Raw genomic sequence first — 26,612 nt, 5'->3', positions numbered from 1 at the left:
ACCCACCATTATGCAAGCAGAGACTATCAAATCAAAGTAGGATGTCGGCAGATAAAGACCCATACGGTCCATCCAGTTGCCCCCACAACATACACTCATAGCACAAGGTATGATGTGATACTACATATGCATACTTGACCTTGATTTGTCCTTGCCATTTTCAGGGAACAGACTGCAAAAGTCTGCCTGGCATTAACTCCCTGAGCCCCTGAAAGCAGCCATGCCCAGAATAGTGCCTCACACTGACATCAGGCTGACATGTATAAATCCAGTCCTGCATGGGATGAATTTGTGGTTGCTTCCAGAGGTTCTGGGAAATATTATGGAAGTAGACTCACTGCCCACGTATATAAAAGTCAAAACCTCCAAACCCAAAGTGGATAATATGACTGATAGCAAACCCTTATTTAAGCTACTTCACAACTACTTCTGAAGTAGTTTAAATAAGGGTTTGGTATCCACTTTGGGTTTGGAAATATTGTGGAAGACCAAAGAACATCACATGCTACGTTCACTTCATTTCACTGAACACGGAGGGTAAAATGCTGCTGGAGATGAAAGGTGTGCAAACGGGGTTGCCCTTCAGTAACGGGGGAATTACTTGCAAGCTTGAGAAGAGCTATCAAGGTGTAGCTTAAAGTTCCAGAGATGCAATTAGGCCAAGACGTGGCACCGGGCCAAGCTCTGACAGTACAGGAAGAGTCTCACCGTAGGTGGCGAAGGTTCGTCTCTGCTGCTCAAACATGAAGTCGTTGATGTGAGTGGGCTCAGCATATCCTGACAGCATGTTCCTAGGAGCTGCCATCTGCTGCGTTCGGAAAGGATTCACTGGCCCAAACTGAAACAACATGTAAGAACATTGTGAGATAAATGGGAAAAGGAGCTTTTCTACTACATAGCAAGAGATCTGTTCCAGGCTGAGGCCCTTTTGCCAAACGGACTCATCTGCCGACTTCCTGAGCTAAGGAAGGAAGGAAGGAAAGAAAGACGGCATGCTACCCTTCAAGGTATTCTAGCCACTTCATAAGGTATTCAGGCTCAAACTTTTACTGAATTCATTTCTGTATTACTTTTTATTCAAGATTATGAGAATAGGTTACATACTTCACATGCAGATAAGAAAGCATTAAAAAATGCAACTTGCAATTTGCAGATATCAAACAAATGCATAAGAACACTGTGGAAACAAACATTCACTTTGAACTGTAAAACAAAAAAAGCTTTTCTCACACAGGGGATCCTCATCTGTATTAAATGCACTAATCAAAGCCAACTCCCTGACTCAAGCAGAACCAAATTTGGAGTTTTATACACAATTGGAATATGCCCACATCTTTTTATTTGAATTTCCAGTAAGACACGATGACTTTACAATATAATTCAAGTACTAAAAGAGAAAATATTCAGAAATAAACTCAATAAAAAAAAACAAAGATAAGTATGTGTTAGGTGGTGAAAGTCTGATAGGTACCGAAGGGGAGAGGGATCTTGGGGTGATAGTATCTGAGGATCTGAAGGCGACTAAACAGTGTGACAAGGCGGTGGCCGTAAGTAGAAGGTTGCTAGGCTGTATAGAGAGAGGTGTGACCAGCAGAAGAAAAGAGGTTTTAATGCCCCTGTATAAGTCGTTGGTGAGGCCCCACCTGGAGTATTGTGTTCAGTTTTGGAGGCCGTATCTTGCTAAGGATGTAAAAAGAATTGAAGCGGTGCAAAGAAAAGCTACGAGGATGGTATGGGATTTGTGTTACAAGACGTATGAGGAGAGACTTATTGACCTGAACATGTATACCCTGGAGGAAAGGAGAAACAAGGGTGATATGATACAGACGTTCAAATATTTGAAAGGTATTAATTCGCAAACGAACCTTTTCCGGAGATGGGAAGGAGGTAGAACGAGAGGACATGAAATGAGATTGAAGGGGGGCAGACTCAAGAAAAATGTCAGAAAGTATTTTTTCACGGAGAGGGTAGTGGATACGTTGAATGCCATCCCGTGGGAGGTGGTGGAGAGGAAAACGGTAACGGAATTCAAATATGCATGGGATAAACATAAACGAATCCTGTTCCGAGGGAATGGATCCTCAGAAGCTTAGCTGAGATTGGGTGGCAGAGCCGGTGGTGGGAGGCAGGGCTGGTGGTTGGGAGGCAGGGATAGTGCTGGGAAGACTTATATGGTCTGTGCCAGAACTGGTGATGGGAGGCGGGGCAGACTTATACGGTCTGTGCCCTGAAAATGACAGATACAAATCAAGGTAAGGTATACACAAAAAAGTAGCACATATGAGTTTATCTTGGTGGGCAGACTGGATGGACCATGCAGGTTTTTTTCTGCCATCATCTACTATGTTACTATGTATTTGTCAAAAGTGAAAAGATCAAAAAGCCTCATTTAAAAATGAACATGCAAACAAAAGCCAAAGCTACAGAATCAGCCTGAATACTGATTAAGGTCTGTGTTCTGCTCATAATTAGAACACGGGATATTTCAGGCTGGAAAGCTGTGTGTTTTTACTACGTTTCGTATAATGTACTTAAATTAATGTTTTAGATTTCATTATTATGCAGTCTACACATATGGGCTAATTGAAAATGTCTGATGAAACTGAACAAATACATACGTACATTTAAATGCATTACAGTGAGAGCTTGAGGATAAAGTACTTGGGTGCATGAAAGAAGAGACTTGGGGCTGATCAGATCAGATGCTTTTACAGTGGCAAAACAGGTAGAAAAGATGACGGTGAAAGCTAGAAGGATGCTTGGGTGCTTAGGGAGAGAGGAATGGCCAGTAGGAAAAAGGAGGTGATGATAGTAGATGATGACGGCAGAAAAAGACCTGCACGGTCCATCCAGTCTGCTCAAGATAAACTCATGTGTATACCTTACCTTGATTTGTACCTGTCTTTCTCAGGGCACAGACCGTACAAGTCTGCCCAGCAGTTTTTCCTGCCTCCCAACCACCTGTCCCGCCTTCCATCATGGCTCTGGCACAGACCGTATAAAAGTCTGCCCTCCCCTATCCTCGCCTCCCAACCACCAACCCCTCTTCCCCCCACCTGCTCTGCCACCCAATTGTAGCTAAGCTTCTGAGGATCCATTCCTTCTGCACAGGATTCCTTTATGCATATCCCACGCATGTTTGAATTCCGTTACTGTTTTCATCGCCACCACCTCCCGCGGGAGGGCATTCCAAGCGTCCACCACCCTCTCCGTGAAAAAATACTTCCTGACATCTTTCCTGAGTCTGCCCCCCTTCAATCTCATTTCATGTCCTCTCGTTCTACCGCCTTTGATGCCTCTGTATAAGACTCTGGTGGGACCTCATTCAGAATACTGCGTACAATTCTGGAGATACAAATAGGATGGAGGCGGTGCAGAGGGTGGCTACTAAAATAGTCCATAACCTTTATCATAAAATATATGGGGACAGACAAAGATCTCAATATGTATAGTTTGGAAGAAAGGCAGGAGAGGGGAGATATGAGACATTTAAATACTTATGTGGCATAAATTCACAGGACACGAGTCTCTTTCAATTGAAGGGGCATAGGATGAAGGTGAAAGGGGACAGACTCAGAAGTAACCTGAGGAAATAGCTCTTCATGGAAAGGGTGGTGAATGCTTGGAACAGCCTCCTGGTGGAGGTAGTGGAGATGAAGCCTGGGACACGTACACAGGATCTCTAAGGGAGGGGAAGCGATAGGGGAGATTAGCAGACTGTATGGATATGCACAATGGTTTGGCCATATGGTTTATCTGCCATCATATTCTATGTTATGAGAGTAATCGGGAAACAGGGATTACAGATGGACAGCTCCTGAAGCTGATTTCTGCTCACCTATCGAAAAATGATACAGCTTCTGAGATTCTGCACAGATTTTGTCAGTTTTAATTTTATCATTCTCCGAGTCTCTTTGATCTAAACTTATTATGCAATCTGCTAGTTTCTGGCCCCGAAGAAGCTATAACTGTATATCATCAGCATAAAACATATTTCATCTTAAGTGCCTGGATAATCTCACCCAAAGGAAGCTGAAGACAGAGGAAATGAACTGCTCGCTCCCTGAGGGATCCTAGAAAGAGCCATCAATGAGCTCAAACTGAGGGAGCCAGTTTCCAGGAAGGCGCAGTCAGAATACAGGAGTGAAAGTGCCACCAGAGCAGAATTAACAAGTTACCAGCACCTGTTCTGAGGGTGGCTGCACTGCTTATCTGCACTGGATGCTAAGTAAAGGAACACTGGCTGATACCCGGGACAAATCCCTGCAACGTACACAGAATTAACTGGGAAGACTGATGGGTGAAATTGGGCTTTTTCTACTCATCTGCTATCTTAGTGCCTTCCTTACAGAGAGAACAGGGGGACAGCCTTAGAGAATTACCACACCGATCTACCAACTGAATAATTCTGAGCAGTGTATCATGATGGCAGTGTTTAAGTCTGGTGAGCCTGTGGGCTCTTTGCCTGGCAGTTAGTGATTTTGGGGGGGGCGGGGAGGGAACCTTAGAGTCCCAGCTTACAGATCAACCTACTGTCCAAAGCCTACAGCGTTGGCAGGAAGTCTAACTGCCTACTCGGGACCAGGGGCGTAGCCAGACTTCGGCGGGAGGGAGGTCCAGAGCCCAAGGTGAGGGGGCACATTTTTAGCCCCCCCCCCCCCAGTGCCACTGCCACCCCCACCAACTTTGACCCCCCCCCCACCCTTGCCGACGACCCTCTCGACCCTCCCTCCCACCGCCAACCCTCCCCCGCCGTCCTTTGCTGGCGGAGGACCCCAACCCCTGCCAGCCAAGGTCCTCTTCTTCCTTCGTTCTGTTTCTGAGTCTGGCAGGACGTCAGACTCAGAAACAGAACAGAAACAGAACGAAGCCTTGCAATCTGCAAGGCTTCGTTCTGTTTCTGTGAGTCTGATGTCCCGCATGTACAAGGTGCCGGACGTCAGACTCAGAAACAGAACGCAGGAAGAAGAGGACCTCGGCTGGCGGGGGTTGGGGTCCTCCGCCAGCAAAGGTAGGCGACGGCGGGATGGCGGCGGGAGGGGGGGTGTCGAGAGGGTCATCGGCAGGGCGAGTCCAGTGCCAAATCTATAGGGGCCCAGGCCCCCGTGACCCCATGTAGCTACGCCCCTGCTCGGAACCCTCACTGCCCTTCCAAAACACAGACATTTCTTCCCTTGGTGCTCTGATCTCATCCCATGGTTTTCAGTATCATCTTTACACTGATGACAACCAGAAATCTCAGCAGGAATCCAGGCCAAAGTATTAGCCTGCCTGTCTGACATTGCAGCCTGGATGTCTCACCGCCATCTGAAACTAAACATGACCAAGACTGAGCTTCCTATCTTTCCTCCTAAACCAACCTCTTCTCTTCCCCCATTCTCTATTTCTGTGGATAACACTCTCATCCTCCCTGTCTCATCAGCTTGTAACCTTGGGGTCACACTGCCATCTTGGCTCAGCTAGAGACACATAACCAGAACTAAAAAGGCCACCAATCCCACCAGTGAAAGATTTTCCAGATTGAGCACAGCCATGGGTCCAACATAACTTCACTGCGTTTGCCTCCTCAGATGAGGATACCAGTGACGGTGGCAAAAGGAAAAGTGCTTTCAACACCTGTGGCACTCACAGGAGCTGAAGCTCTATCACTGTGGCCCTGACATTCCTGTTCACTACAAGAAGCCAAGACAAATCCTCTCCCACCTAGCACTTACCCCCTTCCCAAACTGGCCAGCACAGAATCAACTTCCCTGAAAAACTATCAAAAACCAGAAAACCAAATAAAATGATTTTAGGAACTTGGGGGGGGGGGGGGGGGGGGGGGGGGCAGGGGGGAGTTGGGGGAGCAGCAGCAGGTATACACTTCTCACTTCTCCTGAGGGGCCTCTAATTCCACCCAAATGGGGACCCTATGGTATTGCGTTGCCAAAGAATGGATGGACAGAGCTGTTTTAATCCCCCATCTTATAGACCTCTTTCTGACTCTTTCCCACGGGGGACTAAAGGTATTTATTTCATATAACAGATAATGGTTATTAAATATTTCTTCTTTCTTAGACAAGGAAATAATGAAAAGCTTTCAGATGTCACATATATCATAGAGAGATTTCAAAAATGAAGGCTTTATATTAATAAAAAAAAAATTAAAGAAGTGAATGTCACATCAATTTATACAGCGCAACAGTTAAAGCAGAAAACATTTTAACAATGAGCAATATACAGCTTTTATTTAAAAGGGATCTCGTATAAAGTAAAATGGCATAAATAAGTCAGTTCAGGTATATATATAAAAATAGACATAAATGAATATCCTCTGGGGATCGCTCATCCCTGCAGTTGATAAGGACTCCCCAGGGAAGGTATGCATAGAAACAACTAAATAACTTGCTGACTCAGTTAGGTCATCTGTATGGTACCATAAATATACACTTGAAATTAAACCAGGAGAAATATAAAATAAAAACATGTCACCTGTAATAGAAATAGAAACATCACACCAATACATATACAGAGAAATGGTTTCAGGCTACTAAATGAGGAGCTGAGTAGTATAAGTAACTGAGAGCAACAAAATCAAATCGGGTTCGGGGTAACGCCTAGTCATTATGGGGTGGGTAATATTGATCCCTAGATCAGTGGTCACTGCGGACGGCGTTGATCCGGGTTCCACAAAGGGAATGACTGGCATTCTGGGGGATTTTGACGGACCTGCGGTTTTCTAAATCTATATGGCTGTGTCTGAAGACATTCAGCAGCATAATGACCGTATTGTTGGCAGCGATAACAGAGCACATCAGGATAGCGATCAGGGCTAGGCCGGGAACGATAGTCTCGTTGTCGCCTAGTATCCCCAAGAGGGCCCCTTGGGGGACCTCGCTGGGGTAGAGAGCGTCGACCCCGTTCTTCTGGGTAATCAGTTCTACGGTCTGGGTGGTAGGGCCGTGGGCCTTGATTTCGGCCGTTATTGTCATAGCGTTGATCAGCATACATAACAATAACAGGGGGAGAGGTCTCAGGAGTATTGCTATTAGGGTCAGAGTTCTTAGAGGTTTTTTTATCTTTAAGGTCTTCAGTCTGCAATACGTCTAGATTAGTACGTATTGTTTTGCGATTTTGCTCTTCATCTTGTTTGCTTTTAATAAGCCTCCTACAATGATGTAGGATATGTTCACGAATTTTAGGCCATTTTTCTAATTGGAGACCCACTGTGTTTTCCAGCTTATTTCTAATCTCTGTAGGTAAGGTACCCTTAAGTAAATGGTAAAATACTGGGAGGGCATTATCAGAGTCGAATTTTTCCTCTGTCTCTTCTTTATATAGGTCTTGGAGTCTCAGTAAATAAGCCTCAATAGGTTCTGAATCCATTTCCCATCTTTGGGAAGTGATAACTGAAAAGTCTTTAAGGGTCGGATACATGGTCCGGATTTCCTGAAATACTTTGGTCTGAATTTCTGTCAAAGGGTTGCCGTCATACTGGGTATCTGTTACAAACTTTGCATATCCCGATTGAGTGAATATGTCAGTGACACTAGCGTGTGGGGTTCTGCCCAGGAGCGCTTTCATATCGCCAACTGATAGAGTAGTCCCCAGAGTAATGTCCTGTAATTTCTTCAACCATCGGTTACCTCCCTGTGCAATATCCGGGAGCTGTAGTATGAGGCTATTTAATTCAACAGCTGAAAGTGGGGTGTATTCCGTATGAGGGACACCTCCTGACATTTTATTCAGCAGGGGAAAAAGTTTCACTGATTTAAGGAGATCAATCGAGGCGGTTGGGGGAAACTGATTCGCATACTTTTTCCAAACCTGAAGACCTTGGATTAGATAGAGGGTTGTTTTCTGATCCCAATGGGGGTCGGGGTGGTCATAAATAAGATCTCTTACAAGTGAAAGCTTGTCAGACCGTAAGGATCCTTCACGCGGGAAGAGGGCGGACTGGGGCTGGAGCGCCTCAGACCATCCTGCAAGGTCATCAACCCATGGTTGAACATAATGCCATGAGTTCTCATGTAATGCCACATATTGGGCAGGTGTGCTAGGCAGACTAGATAAGATAGGTTCTGCACTGATATTCAGACCTGTAGGGTGACGGGGACTGTTAATGACTGCAAGGCAGCGGCTAGATCCCTCATCAGTAAGATAACTGTGAGGGTGACGCTGTCTAGTATGATAAGAAATAACATCATGCTGTTGGGGTATCTGGGGTATTTCGGATTTTGGTGTAGCGGATGCACTAGTGTCAGGGAGTGCTGACATGGACTTACGTAGGGAACGAAGTCCTTCTGAAACGTATACGAGATCATCTCCTATAGTGGCTAAGGTGAGGCCGGGTGACGGCAGACGGCCTGCACCTGAAGGGACTGGCGTGTCAAGGGGAAAGGGCTTGGGTAGGTCAAGGTGAGAAGAATCTCCTTCCCTCGAGGAGGAGAAACTTAGTACTGGGGGAGGTTCGTTTCGAATATCCTGCAAATCAGATTTACTTGGAAGTTGTTGTTTTAGTACTTCCCAGGCTTCTTCTAATGGAGAAGATATTACTTTTGGTAGACCCCCGGTACCTGGTTTGGCTGGAAGTATGAGAGGACGGCGGAGAAGAGCCAGATCCTCTGCTAATTGGGGAATTTTGCCCTTGGGGCGTGCACCCAATTGATCCCATCCAGGAGGAGTAGAACACTCAGGTTCTAGAGTGGGTATGGAAGAGTCTTTCGGAGCTGGGGGAGTTTTAATGAAACCCCGATCATAGAGTTCCTGACAAATAGTCCGTGTCTGTGTGGCAGGACTACATGGAATGAAACCCATCTGTCGTAATTGGGACAGAATAGACTGTAGGGATTCAGCAGGCAAGGGACCAGTTTGGACAGAAGAGTCCAAATGTAGTGGTGGAGGTGATGTCTGAGTTGTGTGCCCCATATATGGGTAGGTAGAAGTTTGGGTGGTCATGTGTGAGGTCAATCCTGATCCTAGCCCAGGATAAATGGAGGTCTGGGCAGCCACATCAATTTGATTGATGGCAGGGTGCTGGACGGTGACCGGAACCGATGGGTTCGGGACACAAGGATATTGCTCAATAATGGGTGGGGGTATCTCAATCTCATAGCCTCCAATAGAACGATATACATGAGGTGGTGGTGGGGTTAGCGTCTGGGTTGTTGCTTGCATCGTTGGAGTAGAGGTAACAGTGGGTAATTGGGCAGTGGTCGTGGCCACTGGGATTGTTGAAGGGGTTAAGGGCGTCTGGGTTTGTACTGACCCCTGAGATATTGGAATTGGGTCTTTTTGTGATGAGGGAAGAGATAGATCAACTACACCGGCAATGTGTACGGTAGTAGGTGGGTCAAATCTTATAGGAGCAGGAGATACCGCAGGCAGCGAGGGTATCACTGTCTGAGATGCCTGAGATAAGGGGATTTGTGTCTGAGATCCCTGAGAAATTTGTAGCTGAGGTTTATCACAATATCCTGGGGGTATTGGTGTATATCCCACTGCACATGGTAGAAGCTTGGTAGTACCTGCAGCATCATAAGGTGGTGGGGCAGTAGGTGTTATTGCCTCTTGGTAAGGGGCTTGATCGCAATCAGACTTCGTTAGGGCTCTGTCATGCTGGTGTTGTGCAATAAGTATAAATTTATTAATAGCAGCTAAATGCTTCTCCCTAGATTTTCCTGTTTTGTTGGATTCATTATAGCAGACCAAGGCTTGGAGCTTGCCCTGATCAAATGAGCCCTTTGTTGGCCATTCCAGTCCCGGGTCTTTGGCGGACCAAACGGTATGCCAGGTCTGACATAAACGGGAAAGTTCTTTTTTATCAGTGGGGAAAAAGTTGAGAACTCTTTCCAGGGGGCTAGTGGAGGACTGAGTGGACATAATGGAATTAGGAATAAGGGGAAAGCAATCCACATAGGTGGAGGTGTGCAGTGTAAAATGGCAAATTAAATCTCAAGTTGGATCCTAGTTCAAAGAATTATAATAGGTACCTCTATAAATATATATATATAAAAACGTGCAAAGGAAGATCATTCAAAGGAAAACATGCATCATGCGTATAGAAAACACCTTTATACTCACGCGTCTTCAAGAGCGTCCCAGTGGCGGAACCTAGAACAGAAATTACTAATTGGCGGAAAGCTCAATGCTTTTGCCGCAGGTTATATTAACAAAGAAATGATAGCCATGAACATGAGAATAGTGCAAGAGTCAGTTGTGTCACTTACTATATATATCCTACTCTAAAAATACTGCCCTCCAGAGTATGCTTCTATAGAAATTGACCATGGGATAACACTCGCCTTGGATCGCACATGGGATAACACTCGCCATGAATTTGATATGGGATAACACTCGCCATGAATTTGATATGGGATAACACTCGCCATGAATTTGATATGGGATAACACTCGCCATATTGAAAACCCCAAAAGTGGGGGAAGCAAAAACTCCAAAAAAAGATTTTAGCGAACAGCGAAAATAAGTTCTCTAAAATTAAAGGGCAGCGATCTAATTGGTTTTCGCCGGTTAGAAATATGGGAATACACTCGCCATATATGGGAATACACTCGCCATTTTGTCACTAACCCCCAATAGATGCTTAAATATTCGTCTAGAAGAAAACAAAAATATAGGGCCCCAGTCAACCTGTCTAGAATTTGCAACTAAAGGATTTTAGACGTCTCTGTATATCCCCAGCGCGCATCTGTACCGGTAACTTCTATATGGGCAATAGTCCAATTCAGTGAATGCAGGCCATTCCGAAAATAGAATGGGGTTCTGCTTAAAATCTAATAATTTGCGATACCGTCATCCATTGAAGGGTCACCTTCGATGGATGTAAGCCCCAGGCATCGATATCAAACCCAATAGTTATAGCGTGACACTGGTATATAAGAAAAGTATAGTATGTCCCAGGGAAAAGCCCCTGAAAATTACTATAGAAGTGATAGTAAAAATAGAGAGAAAAACGAACTATTTTTCCAGCCAACAAGCCAGTGAAAGGAAACACCGATTTCAACAAAAGGCAAGAAAATGTATTTTAACAAAGACATTATAACATGTGTAGTCGGGAGTTATAGCCCTAGAATAAATGAAATAAAGTTAAATACATATTAAATGCTTTTGGGGCGGGTACTGGATAGGTTGGAAGTAGCATCTAAACAGGAAAATATAATAAATTGTGAAACAGGACACCAGAATCGTGGTACGGCATAAAACAGAGCCCTGGGCAACCAGCCACACACTCCATCAGGACAAGGGGCTGCAGGCTGATCGACCTGGGAGGGGGGGAGGCACAGATCATAAACTGTACCCCAGGAAGCCAAGCCTAAGGAGAAAGATCATTCCACCACCAGAGAAAACTGCCAAGTTCCAGAGATGCACCACTCCTTAAACCTGTGATCACAATACCATAAGGTTGAAAACTCGGTCTTCTCTGACTTCATCTGCTACTTGCGGAGTATAACCCACTCATCTGGAATAGTCTAGCAGGATCATAAGCAATTTTTTTCCCGCTTAATTATAAACACTAAGATTTGATTTCATTAATACATCCACCAACACAATTACATGACAAACATCCAAGCTGTTAAAATTACAAACCACTCACAAAAGATCACCAAAATTAGAGGTTTAAACATGAATAATTAAATAAACAAACCCCTGCAAAAACTGTTAGGTCAATCTGCTTGTGCAGTGTTGAACTGTACATTTCTTGGATACAAGACGTACTTTTACCCCAAAGGGAAAACGAAACCTGTGAAAGCAAGTTTGGGCAGGACACACGTGCGGCATGGGCTTGTTGCTTTCTTACCTCTGGTGCAAACATGGTGTCGTAGGTGGGATTGTAATTCACCTCCTTCAGCGATGGGTCCAGGTGAGTCCCCGTCTCCACATCTTCCTGAAATGCAAAGAGAAGTGATGTGAACAGAGCACTCTGCCTTTCTAAATGAGATACAACTGAACTTCACCCTCAGAGGCACCGACCAGCACTGGTACCAGCCGAGAAAGCTGGCTACAAGCCCATTCTGACCATGACATCCCAAGCCACAGGCACCACAGCTGCATTCATTTACCTTGCATAGTAAATGACGGCAGAGAAAGACCAAAGTGGCCCATCACCAGTAAAGGTGGTTAGGGCTTGTAATTCCTGCTCTGTGCAGGTTATTCCCCTCTGTCCTTTTTGAAATGTGAAAGTGGTCCTAACTTGCCTGGTGAGCTATCCACCCACTGGCAATAAATACCAGGCAGTACCTGGATAACTCTGGGAGTTGCTGGCACTGGAAATCTGGGTGTAATTCACCCAAGGCAGGCAGCATTAAAACAAAAAAAAAAAAAAAAAAAATCTAACCACCCCAGGCTGAACATTGACCCATCAGTCCAAGCAGCAGAAATTAAGCTTCATCACTTTTTTAATTTTTAATTGAAAATACTTTTGAGCTATAGGTCAAAATGGTAAATAAAAATTATGTTTATTACTATAAGAAAAACATAGTAACATAGTAGATGACGGCAGAAAAAGACCTGCACGGTCCATCCAGTCTGCCCAAGAAGATAAATTCATATGTGCTACTTTTTTATTTGTACTGTCCTCTTCGGTGCACAGACCGTATAAGTCTGCCCAGCACTATCCCTGCCTCCCAACCACCAACCCCGCCTCCCACCACCAGCTCTGGCACAGACTATATAAGTCTGCCCAGCACTATCCTCGCCTCCCAACTACCAGTCCCGCCTCCCACCACCAGCTCTGGCACAGACCGTATAAGTCTGCCCAGCACTATCCCTGCCACCCACCACCGGCTCTGGCACAGACCGTATAAGTCTGCCCAGCACTATCCCTGCCACCCACCACCGGCTCTGGCACAGACCGTATAAGTCTGCCCAGCACTATCCCCGCCTCCCAACCACCAACCCCGCCTCCCAACCACCAGCTCTGCCACCCATTCTAGGCTAATGTCCTGAGGATCCAAGCTGATGAATGCACAAAAAAACAAACTGCATGCCACAAAGGAACCAACGGGGTCAGTTTGCCTGTAGTCATCAAATACAGCCTTTTCTACAGGAAAGAAATGGATTTAGTGACCAAACAGAGCCTGATACTGAGGTGGTAAACTAGAAACGTAAATAGTCAGAAGCTGTAACCCAGCAGCCCACTATCAGCTCAGAAAAACAGGCGTTCCTTTAAATCAGGGATTTTGTAAACCACCACCTTACAAAGCTGTTCTGTGGCACAAGTATTACGTTCTGAAACTCTTTCTTCAATGCCACTCTCTTATACCACCTACACTGCAGTCCTGGCAGGAAATATATCAGCTACCACAGTCAGTAAGAAACCAGAGGTACACAGTGGATCACCAGAACTCCTTCCCATTTAAAGTGTTTTATTGAGAAACACAATAGCCAAGCTATTTTCTAGATGGACTTCTACAGAAAATCTGTTTTCATTTAATATAACATTTACCTATGCAATTAAACTCTGTTTCTCCTTTGTAACTTGTCCTCTTATAATCACACCCCCACAACGGTGCAAAGAAAAGCTACGAGAATGGTATGGGATTTGCGTTACAAGACGTATGAGGAGAGACTTGCGGACCTGAACATGTATACCCTGGAGGAAAGGAGAAACAGGGGTGATATGATACAGACGTTCAAATATTTGAAAGGTATTAATCCGCAAACGAACCTTTTCTGGAGATGGGAAGGCGGTAGAATTAGAAGGCATGATATGAGATTGAAGGGGGGCAGACTCAAGAAAAATGTCAGGAAGTATTTTTTCACAGAGAGAGTAGTGGATGCTTGGAATGCCCTCCCACGGGAGGTGGTGGAAATGAAACGGTAACAGAATTCAAACATGCGTGGGATAAGCATAAAGGAATCCTGTGCCGAAGGAATGGATCCTCAGGAGCTTAGTCAAGATCGGGAGGCGGGGCTGGTGGTTGGGAGGCGGGATAGTGCTGGGCAGACTTATACGGTCTGTGCCAGAGCCGGTAGTGGGAAGCGGGACTGGTGGTTGGGAGGCGGGGATAGTGCTGGGCAGACTTGTACGGTCTGTGCCAGAGCCGGTGGTTGGGAGGCAGGGCTGGTGGTTGGGAGGCGGGGATAGTGCTGGGCAGACTTATACGGTCTGTGCCAGAGCCGGTGGTTGGGAGGCGGGGCCGGTAGTTGGGAGGCGGGGATGGTGCTGGGCAGACTTATACGGTCTGTGCCAGAGCCGGTGGTTGGGAGGCGGGGCTGGTAGTTGGGAGGCGGGGATGGTGCTGGGCAGACTTATATGGTCTGTGCCCTGAAGAGCACAGGTACAAATCAAAGTAGGGTATACACAAAAAGTAGCAAATATGAGTTATCTTGTTGGGCAGACTGGATGGACCGTGCAGGTCTTTTTCTGCCGTCATCTACTATGTAACTAGCATAGGACGCCTAATCTTGAGAGACTGGTAGGTAACAGAAGCAGATCTCTCTAGTGCGTGATATAACCCTCCAAAACCAGATTCATTATGCATTTACATACATAGTAACATAGTAGATGATGGCAGAAAAAGCCCTGCATGGTCCATCCAGTCTGCCCAACAAGATAAACTCATATGTGCTACTTTTTGTGTATACCTTACCTTGATTTGTACCTGTCTTTTTCAGGGCATAGACCGTATAAGTCTGCCCAGCACTATCCCCGCCTCCCAACCACCAGCCCCGCCTCCCAACCACCGGCTCAGGCACAGACCGTATAAGTCTGCCCAGCACTATTTATACCACAGGGCACTTCAAGTTAGTCTATGTTCTCACATCTTTCCTGTGGCAATAAGATATTGTAGATGAGATCAGATTATATCACGCACTAGAGAGATCTGTTTCTGTTACCTACCAGTCTCTCAAGATTAGTCTTCTATGCTAATATGATTTTCATACATTTCTTTTTAGTTAGGGTTTCAAAAGAAGAACAGCTAAGCTTGGGAACCTGGGGTATTTGAGAGTCAGAGAGAGATGCAATAAGTTATACATTTAATACTTCGTGCCAAAACTGCTGAACTTGTGAACATGCTCACAGTATATTTCAATATCTTAACTCTAGCACCAGATCCTGGTAGTGGGGGGGGGGGGGGGGGGGGGGGGAAGGGGGTGCAATGTCTCTAAATGGATTTGCTTTGCGTATTCCACGACAATTGTCATGAACCTCAAGCTAGGGTATGTGAAGTATGATTTTACCCTCTCAGATTTACTGCTAATACCCGCTGTATTTGGATTGTGCCAAAGAGAGCTTCCTCTGCAGTTCATAAGATGTTTTGCATATAGGCAACCTATCCAGATGTGCTTGGAAAGTTTGTGGCAACCAAAATGATGGCAAATTTCTGTGTGTTGACACATTTTCTTGGCCTCAAGGACCTGCTCCACCTTCTTCATTCTTCCAAATTCCTTCCTTTCACTACCTTCAACTTCTCCTGATGTAATATCCTCCCTTCCATTGTCTTGTGCTGGTTCTGCTACTTGGTCATCTTTCCACACTCAAATCCTATTTTCACTGAATAAAAAACTCTTTCTTCAATGAGATTAACCTTTTGTGCTCAAGACCCTATCTCACCATCATGGTAAAAAAATGCCTACTTTAGGTCTTTCTCCCTATCATTAATCTCAATCTATCCTCTGGCAAGTTTCCTGCCCAGTTTTGAAAAAGCCAAATCCTGCCCCTACTGGGATAAACATAAAGGAATCCTGTGCAGAAGGAAGGGATCCTCCGGAGCTTAGCCTAGAATGGGTGGCAGAGCTGGTGGTTGGGAGGCGGGGCTAGTGCTGGGCAGACTTATACGGTCTGTACCGGGGCTGGTGGTTGGGAGGCGGGACTAGTGCTGGGCAGACTTATATGGTCTGTACCGGGGTTGGTGGTTGGGAGGCAGGGCTAGTGCTGGGCAGACTTATACGGTCTGTGCCGGGGCTGGTGGTTGGGAGGCGGGGCTAGTGCTGGGCAGACTTATACGGTCTATGCTGGGGCTGGTGGTCGGGAGGCGGGGATAGAGCTGGGCAGACTTATAGGGTCTGTGCCAGAGCCAGTGGTGGGAGGCAGGGCTGGTGGTTGGGTGGCGGGGATAGTGCTGGGCAGACTTATAGGGTCTGTGCCAGAGCTGGTGGTTGGGAAGGGTTGGTGGTTGGGAGGCGGGGATAGGGCTGGCCAGACTTATACGGTCTGTGCCCTGAAGAGGACAGTACAAATAAAAAAGTAGCACATATGAATTTATCTTCTTGGGCAGACTGGATGGACCGTGCAGGTCTTTTTCTGCCGTCATCTACTATGTTACTATTTACTATTACCACCCAGTTTCAAATGTATCTTTCATGTCCAAAGTCCTGGAAAAGGTTGTGTTTCATCAGCTCACTTCCTACACAGATAAGATCTTTACTTTACACCCTAGGTAATCAGGCTTCAGAAACCAACATGTCAACATTACTTAGTGAAATCCATAGCTACCTTGGATCGGCATAAAATTGTTTTGGCTATCTCACTTAATCTCAGTGCAGCTTTTGACCTTGTCAATCACTCCTTGTTACTCTCCCACCTCTCTTCTCTTGGTATCTCAAGTGTAGTTCTTACTACTACTACTACTTATTTCTATAACGCTACTAAACGTACGCAACGCTGTACGCTGGACATCAAATCAGTAATGCTAAAAGGAGAAACTAAACGTTAAATAAGATAAGGCCTAGGATGGATCCCTAAGGAAAGGGAGCAGAAACAGTACCCTATCAGTGTATCCTGAATGCTTTATCTGTAAACCAGTCAAAAACTGCTCCAGATATGTGATGATCTGCAAGATGGTGAAGGAGAATAGAGTGGCAGACAAATCAAGTGAAAGGAGGGGAACATCATGACCTCTATCAAAATTCAAGTGGATGAAATCAGAAAGTGCAAGTAGTTTTAGTACTGTAATGTGCACGGAAACCCATTTGCCATTAATGGTATTTAGGTAAGAGCTAAATCGGCTATCAACAATTTTTCAGTGACTTTAGAGATGAAAGGGAGAGTGGAGATCACACAATAATTGAACCCAATTTCTTATCCAGTTCAAGGGCAAAGTCACAATCAAAGTTGCTATAGTTGTGATAGTAGATGGAGATTTCTATAGAAAAATCATGTCTAAAGCTTCACTTCCACCTCTAAGCTCTCAGCAGAATGAACATAAAAAGACCTGTTCATAAAGGGAGTCAACCTTAAGGACTTCCAAAAAATACTTCTTAATCCTGTTTATAGCTTATACCACAGATGACTAAGGAAAGATGATAAATCTTAAATTTGATACCTGGTCAAAATAGCCCCAACAAAAAGGCTAAAAAAAGACAGACAAAAAAAGCCCCCGACAAAAGGGACTGTCTACAATTTGGCCCCTGACCAATGAGACCTCAACAAAAGGGCCCGACCCTTAGTATTTTACCTGTTCTGTTCCTAAAACCGTGTGCCTGAGTCCTCTGCTAGTTCCTGGTTTATTCTCTCTGTCTGCAGCCTGCCCCAAGACCCTGCTAGTTCCTGGTTTATTCTCTCTGTTTGCAGCCTGCCCAAAGACTCTGCTAGTTCCTGGTTTATTCTCTCTGTTTGCAGCCTGCCCTAAGACTCTGCTAATATCCTGGTTTATTCTCCTGTCTGCTGCCCAGCTATGTGTTGCCCTGAACCTGTTGCTGCCTAGCTAGTGTGTTTATCTTGAGTGTATATCCTGAATCCTGCTTCTGCCTAGCTAGTGTGTATTTCCTGAATCCTGTTTCTGCCTAGCTAGGGTGTATATCCTGAACCCCGCCTCTGCCAAGCTTGCATGTCTATCCCGAACCCCGTATATCCTGAACCCCGTTTCTACCAAGCTTGTCTGTATATCCAAGCCCGTTTCCGGCTAGCCTTCGTGTATGCCCTGTCTGCTTAGTCTGACTTGTGTTTCTTGCTAGTGGCTGCATAGCAGCTTTCAGTCCTAGTCTAATTCTGTGCCAAGCCTCCCTCGTGTATCCTAGACCCAGGGTGGGTCCTCTGGGTCTTCAGTTCCTGCCCTAACCTGCAAGTCCTGCCGGCCACCCGCACTTGGGAGCTCAACTCCTGAGGAACGGTGGTCAAGCGCAGGTGAAGCTGTTCCTGTTCTGCCTGTTCTAGTTGCCTGCCTCAGTTCTACTCCAGTCCAGAGTTCCAGTCCTGCTCTTCCTTGTATCCAGTTCCAGGGTGGTCTTGTCTGCTTCTGCCGCTCCTCGGCAGTGGCCCAAGGGCTCACGAATTCTGGTTCTGCCTCGAGAACCCGACAGGCTCGAGTTAAGAGGAAGACATGCTGGACTATGTTGGGAGGTGGGTGAGAAGGATGGGTAAAAGATGCATTTCCAGACCATTGGAAGGGAAGGAAGACAGATGCCAGAATGCCGGAAAGGGGGTATAGGACAAAGATGAGAGAACATGGGGGTGGGGAGAGAAAGATGCTGCACTGGAGAGGGAGTTGAAGGAAGACAGCGCTCAGATTACGGAATGGGGGATAGAGGGTGAGAAGAGATGCTGGACCCCCAAAGGGAAGGAGACAGAGTTTTTACTATAATTCTTATATTTGTGAAGGGCTATGGGCTCTCTTGTTACAGGGGCCATTTTGTTACAAGGCTAATTTGTCAGGGTGCCCTTAAATTCAAATGACAAAGTTCTCAACCAGTTTTAAATTCTGATGTACCACAGTCTTATCTTGAATCAATTACAACTGATATACTTGAATTTCCTCCAACTTCTTTTATACTTTGTCAATCTTCTCATGTTGAAGACCCAAAAGCTCCTCATGCTGCTTAACCTGGGCCTGCAAACTAAACCTTCCACCATTTTATCCAGTTCTTGGAATACAGTGTTCAAGTTCCCCAATCATTTCCCAAACTACTCCCAAGGTAACTTCATGCGTCAGTGGATTAACAGTTGAACCCCAGGCTGACTACAAGATAATCTGCCACCATTTGGTATGTACTTTCTTACATTACAGGTCAATTCCCTATCGCTTATTCTCCAAAACCCCTCGAATTAGTGGCCCTTAAGAGAACAGCATACTCAGTGTTGAAGAAACCCTGGCTGCACCAGCGCCTCACACATCCAAGCTCCTCGCAGTCCTTCCGACCTAACCCAATATCAGGTCTCAAAGGATTCTTATGTTGTTCGTGGCTCAGTGTGGTGTTGAATAATGCTGGCGTAGCCTCTCTCCCTTCGAGCCCCAACCCCCAAAAATAATCAGCAGTAACTGCAAACCACTTAATTGATGACTAGGTCAGGACTGCCAACAGACACTTGCAAACCCTGCCTTTCCATTTGCCCATCCTAGCCAACTGATCCACAGAGTTCAAGACTGACTCTACATTGCTCAACCTAGGGGGGATTCCAGGTTTTAACTTTTAGAACATTCTATTTATAAAACATTTTACATATACACACACGCATGTACATACACCGATTCTATTGCCCTCATCATCCCCAGCAATCATACCCTCCTCCTCTTTGTTCTGTAATGTACTTTTCCTCCATCCATGCCTGAACCCAGCATATACTCCTTGCTCCCTGATGCCTGCAAACTCACCCTTTCTACCCCCATCATAAGGCTGAGCAAGAAGTGCTACAGAGGTGGAGCAGTAAAAAAACAAAAAAAAACAAACAAACAGAAACAAGCCAGATCCATAGCTGTTGCATCTGCTTTGGCTGAAGATGGTGTAGTCATTCTGTCCCCAGCACCTTGACATAATAGCCCCAACAAAACAGCCTTGTAACAAAATAGCCCTTACCAAAATGGCCTCCCCCACAAAATAACTTGACAAAATAGCTCCCTAGAAAAAAATCACATCACATCTCATCACATCACATGATAAACTACAAGTGAAATCTTCACTGATAAAGGCTCCTACCAGCATTGCATTGTATAAAGCATATATAAATAAAATCTATAGCTACCAACTGGTATTCATGATCTGTTCTGCTGTTTAAGGAAAACCATTCTTCCATCGACATGCTAATTAAAAAAAACAAACAAACCCATTGTCATCATTTTCAAAGTCTTACCAGCCTTACCCTGTTTGGAAAGGTAAGATTATTAGGAAATAAAATGCAGTGCCATATTCTGGGCAGCTGATCGGGCCCTTTTGTCAGGGGGCTATTTGTCAAGGGCTATATTGTGGGCAGGCCGTTTGACAGTGGCTGTTATGTCGGAGGCTATTTTGACCAGGTACCTGTGTCCCCGCCACAGTCACAACCACTTTCCAAGACCCATGTGTCCAAAGACGCCTCCTTCCTTCACAGCCCTTTTGCTGTCTCATAGGAGGTCCCATGTTGATGTCATCTGTGACTGCAGTAGCTACATGACGATGGCAGATTAAAGCAGGGAGGTATAATTTTGAGAATGTTCCAGTTAAACCTCAAAATCAGAAGCTCTAAAGCAAATTCTGTTAAGATGGATATTTGGACTTAACTACTTTCTTAGCTTAAAAACAGAGACGTTCATCCTGTACAGTGGTGGAAATAAGTATTTGATCCCTTGCTGATTTTGTAAGTTTGCCCACTGACAAAGACATGAGCAGCCCATAATTGAAGGGTAGGTTATTGGTAACAGTGAGAGATAGCACATCACAAATTAAATCCGGAAAATCACATTGTGGAAAGTATATGAATTTATTTGCATTCTGCAGAGGGAAATAAGTATTTGATCCCCCACCAACCAGTAAGAGATCTGGCCCCTACAGACCAGGTAGATGCTCCAAATCAACTCGTTACCTGCATGACAGACAGCTGTCGGCAATGGTCACCTGTATGAAAGACACCTGTCCACAGACTCAGTGAATCAGTCAGACTCTAACCTCTACAAAATGGCCAAGAGCAAGGAGCTGTCTAAGGATGTCAGGGACAAGATCATACACCTGCACAAGGCTGGAATGGGCTACAAACCATCAGTAAGACGCTGGGCGAGAAGGAGACAACTGTTGGTGCCATAGTAAGAAAATGGAAGAAGTACAAAATGACTGTCAATCGACAAAGATCTGGGGCTCCACGCAAAATCTCACCTCGTGGGGTATCCTTGATCATGAGGAAGGTTAGAAATCAGCCTACAACTACAAGGGGGGAACTTGTCAATGATCTCAAGGCAGCTGGGACCACTGTCACCACGAAAACCATTGGTAACACATTACGACATAACGGATTGCAATCCTGCAGTGCCCGCAAGGTCCCCCTGCTCCGGAAGGCACATGTGACGGCCCGTCTGAAGTTTGCCAGTGAACACCTGGATGATGCCGAGAGTGATTGGGAGAAGGTGCTGTGGTCAGATGAGACAAAAATTGAGCTCTTTGGCATGAACTCAACTCGCCGTGTTTGGAGGAAGAGAAATGCTGCCTATGACCCAAAGAACACCGTCCCCACTGTCAAGCATGGAGGTGGAAATGTTATGTTTTGGGGGTGTTTCTCTGCTAAGGGCACAGGACTACTTCACCGCATCAATGGGAGAATGGATGGGGCCATGTACCGTACAATTCTGAGTGACAACCTCCTTCCCTCCGCCAGGGCCTTAAAAATGGGTCGTGGCTGGGTCTTCCAGCACGACAATGACCCAAAACATACAGCCAAGGCAACAAAGGAGTGGCTCAGGAAGAAGCACATTAGGGTCATGGAGTGGCCTAGCCAGTCACCAGACCTTAATCCCATTGAAAACTTATGGAGGGAGCTGAAGCTGCGAGTTGCCAAGCGACAGCCCAGAACTCTTAATGATTTAGAGATGATCTGCAAAGAGGAGTGGACCAAAATTCCTCCTGACATGTGTGCAAACCTCATCATCAACTACAGAAGACGTCTGACCGCTGTGCTTGCCAACAAGGGTTTTGCCACCAAGTATTAGGTCTTGTTTGCCAGAGGGATTAAATACTTATTTCCCTCTGCAGAATGCAAATAAATTCATATACTTTCCACAATGTGATTTTCCGGATTTAATTTGTGATGTGCTATCTCTCACTGTTACCAATAACCTACCCTTCAATTATGGGCTGCTCATGTCTTTGTCAGTGGGCAAACTTACAAAATCAGCAAGGGATCAAATACTTATTTCCACCACTGTAAATCTATTCTCCCTCTTTTTTAAAAATCCCCTACCTTAAGAGCAGGAGCATCTTATGCAATACCTCAGAATACCACTTTCCCAGCATGCCCAAGTGTTGGTCATACACATTCCTTAACAGTATTTTCTTTAAAATAATTCCAGATCTCCTACTCCATTTTAGCCTTAATGTCTTTATCTTTTCAAAAACATTTAGGTAGGTCATGGGGAATTTTTAAATCATTAGCAATTTGGCTTACTGAGGACTAGTCTGTTGCATTGTTGCAGAAATTAGAATTCTAGACAGAGTACATAGAAGCAGACACAGTTAGTGAATATGAATAGAAACTTTTATTGTAAAAACAAAATAAAACTCCTTGCATTGTAGGTTAACTCAACAAACTGAGAAGGTACTATATTCATAGTGTCCATCTGGTAATTTTGTTATATCCCACCTTCTAGAGTGAGGGTGGTACTATGAGGTCCCTCAGGTTACAACCTGTCTTGTGAGTGACAATCAGCCTTTAAGTACATAAGCACCACCATACTGGGGAAGACCAAGGGTCCACCAAGCCCAGCATCCTGTCTCCGACAGCAGCTTCAAAAACCCAGCAACCCCCCCCCCCCCCCCCCCCCCCAAAAAAAAAAATTAATAATGTTCAATGGACTTTTCCCTCAGGAATCTGTCCAAACCCCCTTTAAATTCTGTAAGGCCAGCTGCTGTCACTACATTCTCCGGCAACGAGTTCCAGAGTCCAACTACACGCTGAGTAAAGAAAAACTTTCTCCTGTTTGTTTTAAATCTACCATATTCTAGCTTCATCTTGTGTCCCCTGGTTCTATTGTTGTTTGAAAGTGTAAACAAATGCTTCACATCTGTCTGCTCTAATCCGCTCATTATCTTGTAGACTTCTATCATATCACCCCTCAGCTGCCTTTTCTCCAAGCGGAAGAACCCTAACCTTCTCAGCCTTTCCTCATAGGGAAGTCGTTCCATTCCCTTTATCATTTTTGTCACCCTTCTCTGCACCTTTTCTAATTCCTTTATATCTTTTTGAGATGCGGCGACCAGAATTGGACACAATATTCGAGGTGCGGTCGAACTATGGAGCGATACAACAGCATTATAACATCCTTGTGTTTGTTTTCCATCCCTTTCCTAATAATACTCAACATTCTGTGCGCTTTCTTAGCCGCCGCAGCACACTGAGCAGAAGTTTAACATCTTATCAACGATTACTCCCAGATCCCTTTCTAGGTCCGTAACTCTTAAGGCGGAACCTTGCATGACATAGCTGTAATTCGGGTTCCTCTTACCCACATGCATCACTTTGCACTTGTCAACATTAAACTTCATCTGCCACTTGCACGCCCAATCCCCCAATCTCGCAAGGTCCTCCTGTAATCTTTCACACTCCTCCTGCGACTTGACGACCCTGAATAATTTTGTGTCATCTGCGAATTTAATTACCTCACTAGTTACTCCCATCTCTAGGTCATTTATAAATATGTTGCTGAAATGGTGCAAATGTTGGATCACATGCCAGTGGGATCTCAAGGTCTTGATAATGTATTTGGATAAGTGGGTAAAGGGCAATGTACAATGTTTCTCTCTCTGTCTTATGGTGCCTGGTTGAATAGTATCTTGTCTATCCATAGCTTTTTTTTGTAACATCCGTTGACGCAATGTGTTATAAGTACATAAGTATTGCCATACTGGGAAAGACCAAAGGTCCATCAAGTCCAGCATCTTGTTTCCAACAGTGGCCAATCCAGGTCAGAAATACCTGGCAAGATCCCAAAAAAGCACAAAACATTCTATACTGCTTATCCCAGAAATAGTGGATTTTACCCAAGTCCATTCAATAATGGTCTATGGACTATTTCTTTAGGAAGCCGCAGTGGCATAGGAAGGAGGGAGGGCGGGAGGGTGGTCCGCCCCGGGTGCACGCCGCTGGGGGGGTGTCGGCTCCGCGCTGGTGCACTGCCCTCTCTGCCTCGGAACAGGTTACTTCCAGTAGTCAAGGCGAGAGGTAATGAGAGAGTGGATGAGAGTTCGGGTGGTGTGCTCAGAGAGGAAAGGGCGAATTTTGCTAATGTTATAGAGGAAGAAGCGACAGGTCTTGGCTATCTGCTGGATATGCGCAGAGAAGGAGAGGGAGGAGTCGAAGATGACACCGAGGTTGCGGGCAGATGAGATGGGGACGATGAGGGTGTTATCAACCGAGATAGAGAGTGGAGGTAGAGGAGAAGTGGGTTTGGGTGGGAAGACAAGAAGTTCGGTCTTGGCCATGTTCAGTTTCAGGTGGCGGTTGGACATCCAGGCAGCAATGTGGGTAAGCAGGCCGATACTTTGGCCTGGGTTTCCGCAGTGATGTCTGGTGTGGAGAGAGAAAGCTGGGTGTCGTCAGCTCTAATAGCTTCCTTTACCTCACTTTTTAACCATGCCAGCTGTCGTTTGGTCTTCCGTCCTTCTTTTTTAATACGTGGAATATATTTGACCTGGGCTTCCAGGATGGTGTTTTTGAACAGCATCCATGCCTGATGTAAATTTTTGACCCTCGCTTGGAAGCAGTCACACAATTCAACTGATCTTTTCTCAAAGGTGGATGGGTCTGAGCAAAGTCTCTTAATCCTTGAAAATTGGCTGTATGACAGGTTATCTGCTATGGCAAGTTCTATAGTTAGCATCTGTCAGCTTCCTTACACATTTGTCAAAATTACCATAGTTCAAAGATTACAATTAGGGAAATGGGGAGGTACATAAATATCATCCAAGACACTACACAAGAGGGAAGAACAGGAGGAGCAGGTAAAGTAGCATGAGGGGAAAAAATGGGGGGGGGGGGGGGGGGGGGAATGGACAGAACAGAAAAGAGACATGGTACCGGACTCATTCCCTAGAACCTGGCATCACAATGGGTAGATCTAGACTAGATGCATTTGGTAATCTTATTTAACCTTCTGGGAAGGCCTGGGAGAAATGTTGTTTTTTTTTAATTATTAAACATTTTTAATGATTGTACAAATACAATCATAAGGCATGATCAGCAGTAGGTACAATATTAAAAAATAGTTCATACTGCAAATCCTAATCCACGTTAATGGAGACTCAGGATAAATCAAAGAAACTAAATAAATTAGATTTAAGTAAGCTTTAAACCTATCCAAAATAGGATTGGATCTGATGTAGAGAAGGTGATTCCAGAGGGCTGGGGCTGACACACTGAAAGAAGAATGTCTAATAACATCAAGACAGACCTGCTGGTAAGTAGATGTGTTTTGTTGACCAAAGCGTTCTCTGATGAGGATATGGAATGAGAAGATTATGCAGAAAAGATGGCGGACTAGAACCTAACATTTGGTGAGTAATGATCAGTATCTTGAAGGGGATCCTGTAGGCAAAAGGAAGCCAATGCTCTGTGTGGTAGAAAGGGGAAACGTGATCAAATTTCGTAACTCCAAATAACAACCTTAATGACAGTACTCTATATCAGCTCTAGTCTTGAGAGCTCTGCAATCCTTAGATAGAAACATAGAAAAATGTAAGCAAATAAAGACCATATGGCTGATCCATGCCATCTATAATGCCTTGGTATAATGAGTTGCATTAGCTCAGTTCTGTAATTACAAAGGCTAAGAAGAGAAGAGATATCAAGCAGAGATCAAATGGAATGTATTTGATTTAGCAGAAAAAATGACTACAGACTACACAGGAGATCTGGGCACAAAAAGTGAGTGCCTTACTAAGAACAACTGTACATCTATTTAAAAGGAAAGCGCATCTCCGCTGGAGTAATCTGCAGCTATCATATCGTTTCATATCATGCATAACTTTATCAATAAAACATTATGTCTAAGATTGCCTCATATTATGTACATTTGATTACTCTAGAGTAGCGTCTAACTAAAAATCTCCCCTAAATATTATTTTGACACTGCACATTGTGTCCAGTTTTGAAGGCTGAATCTTGCTAAGGACATTAAAAAAAAAACAACAGTAAAGAGGAGAATGACAAAAATGGTATAGGATTTGTATCAGAAGCCATATGAAGAGAAACTTGAAGGCCTGAATATTTCACACTTGTAGGTATTAGCAATATTCTCCTTAAATGACTGTTCCAATCACTGCTGCTATCTGTATTCTCTGCACGTCACTAAATTTTATCACATTACCACTGCTTCTTACTCAGTCATCAGTTGAGAGAAGCTTCTGTTTAGTGTTTAATTTCCTCCCTCCCACCCGAAGGCTGATCTCTGATGTATAGGCAACGTCTGGAAAGCAGTATATACTAATGCCCAAACTATGGGAAATAAGGTTTTAGATCCTGAGGCTGTGATGGATTTAGCGTTGATCGCAGAGACTGGGATATAGTTATACCGGGCTATAATCTGTTCAGGAAAACAGGGTAGGGAGAGTGGCATTATATGTTAAAGAAAACCTGGATTCTTTACAGGGGGAACTATTCCAGCAGTTGGTACTGGAACCCATGTGGGATGCAGCTATACTGGACTTAGAGCTTTCTAATGGGGAGTGTGTGTCTGAGTGTGGTTTAACATTAAGTTAGGTGTGGGAGAGAGTTCATT

General features: G+C 44.9%; 1 protein-coding gene across 1 annotated transcript in view; it reads right to left on the bottom strand.

Moving 5' to 3' along the window:
- Positions 1–26,612, bottom strand: part of LOC115467334 (pre-mRNA-processing factor 17-like) — a 143,500-nt gene that overhangs the window by 73,435 nt on the left and 43,453 nt on the right. Inside the window, exons 2-3 of the mRNA XM_030199205.1 lie at positions 11,798–11,884; positions 709–838 (exon numbers count right to left, since the gene is read on the bottom strand). Of these exons, the coding sequence (XP_030055065.1) occupies positions 709–838; positions 11,798–11,884 (217 nt within the window). The remainder of the gene's footprint in view (positions 1–708; positions 839–11,797; positions 11,885–26,612) is intronic.

The sequence above is a fragment of the Microcaecilia unicolor genome, chromosome 3 (assembly GCF_901765095.1).
Source record: "Microcaecilia unicolor chromosome 3, aMicUni1.1, whole genome shotgun sequence".
NCBI lineage: Eukaryota > Metazoa > Chordata > Amphibia > Gymnophiona > Siphonopidae > Microcaecilia > Microcaecilia unicolor.
This window is presented reverse-complemented; position numbering and strand designations above follow the sequence as displayed.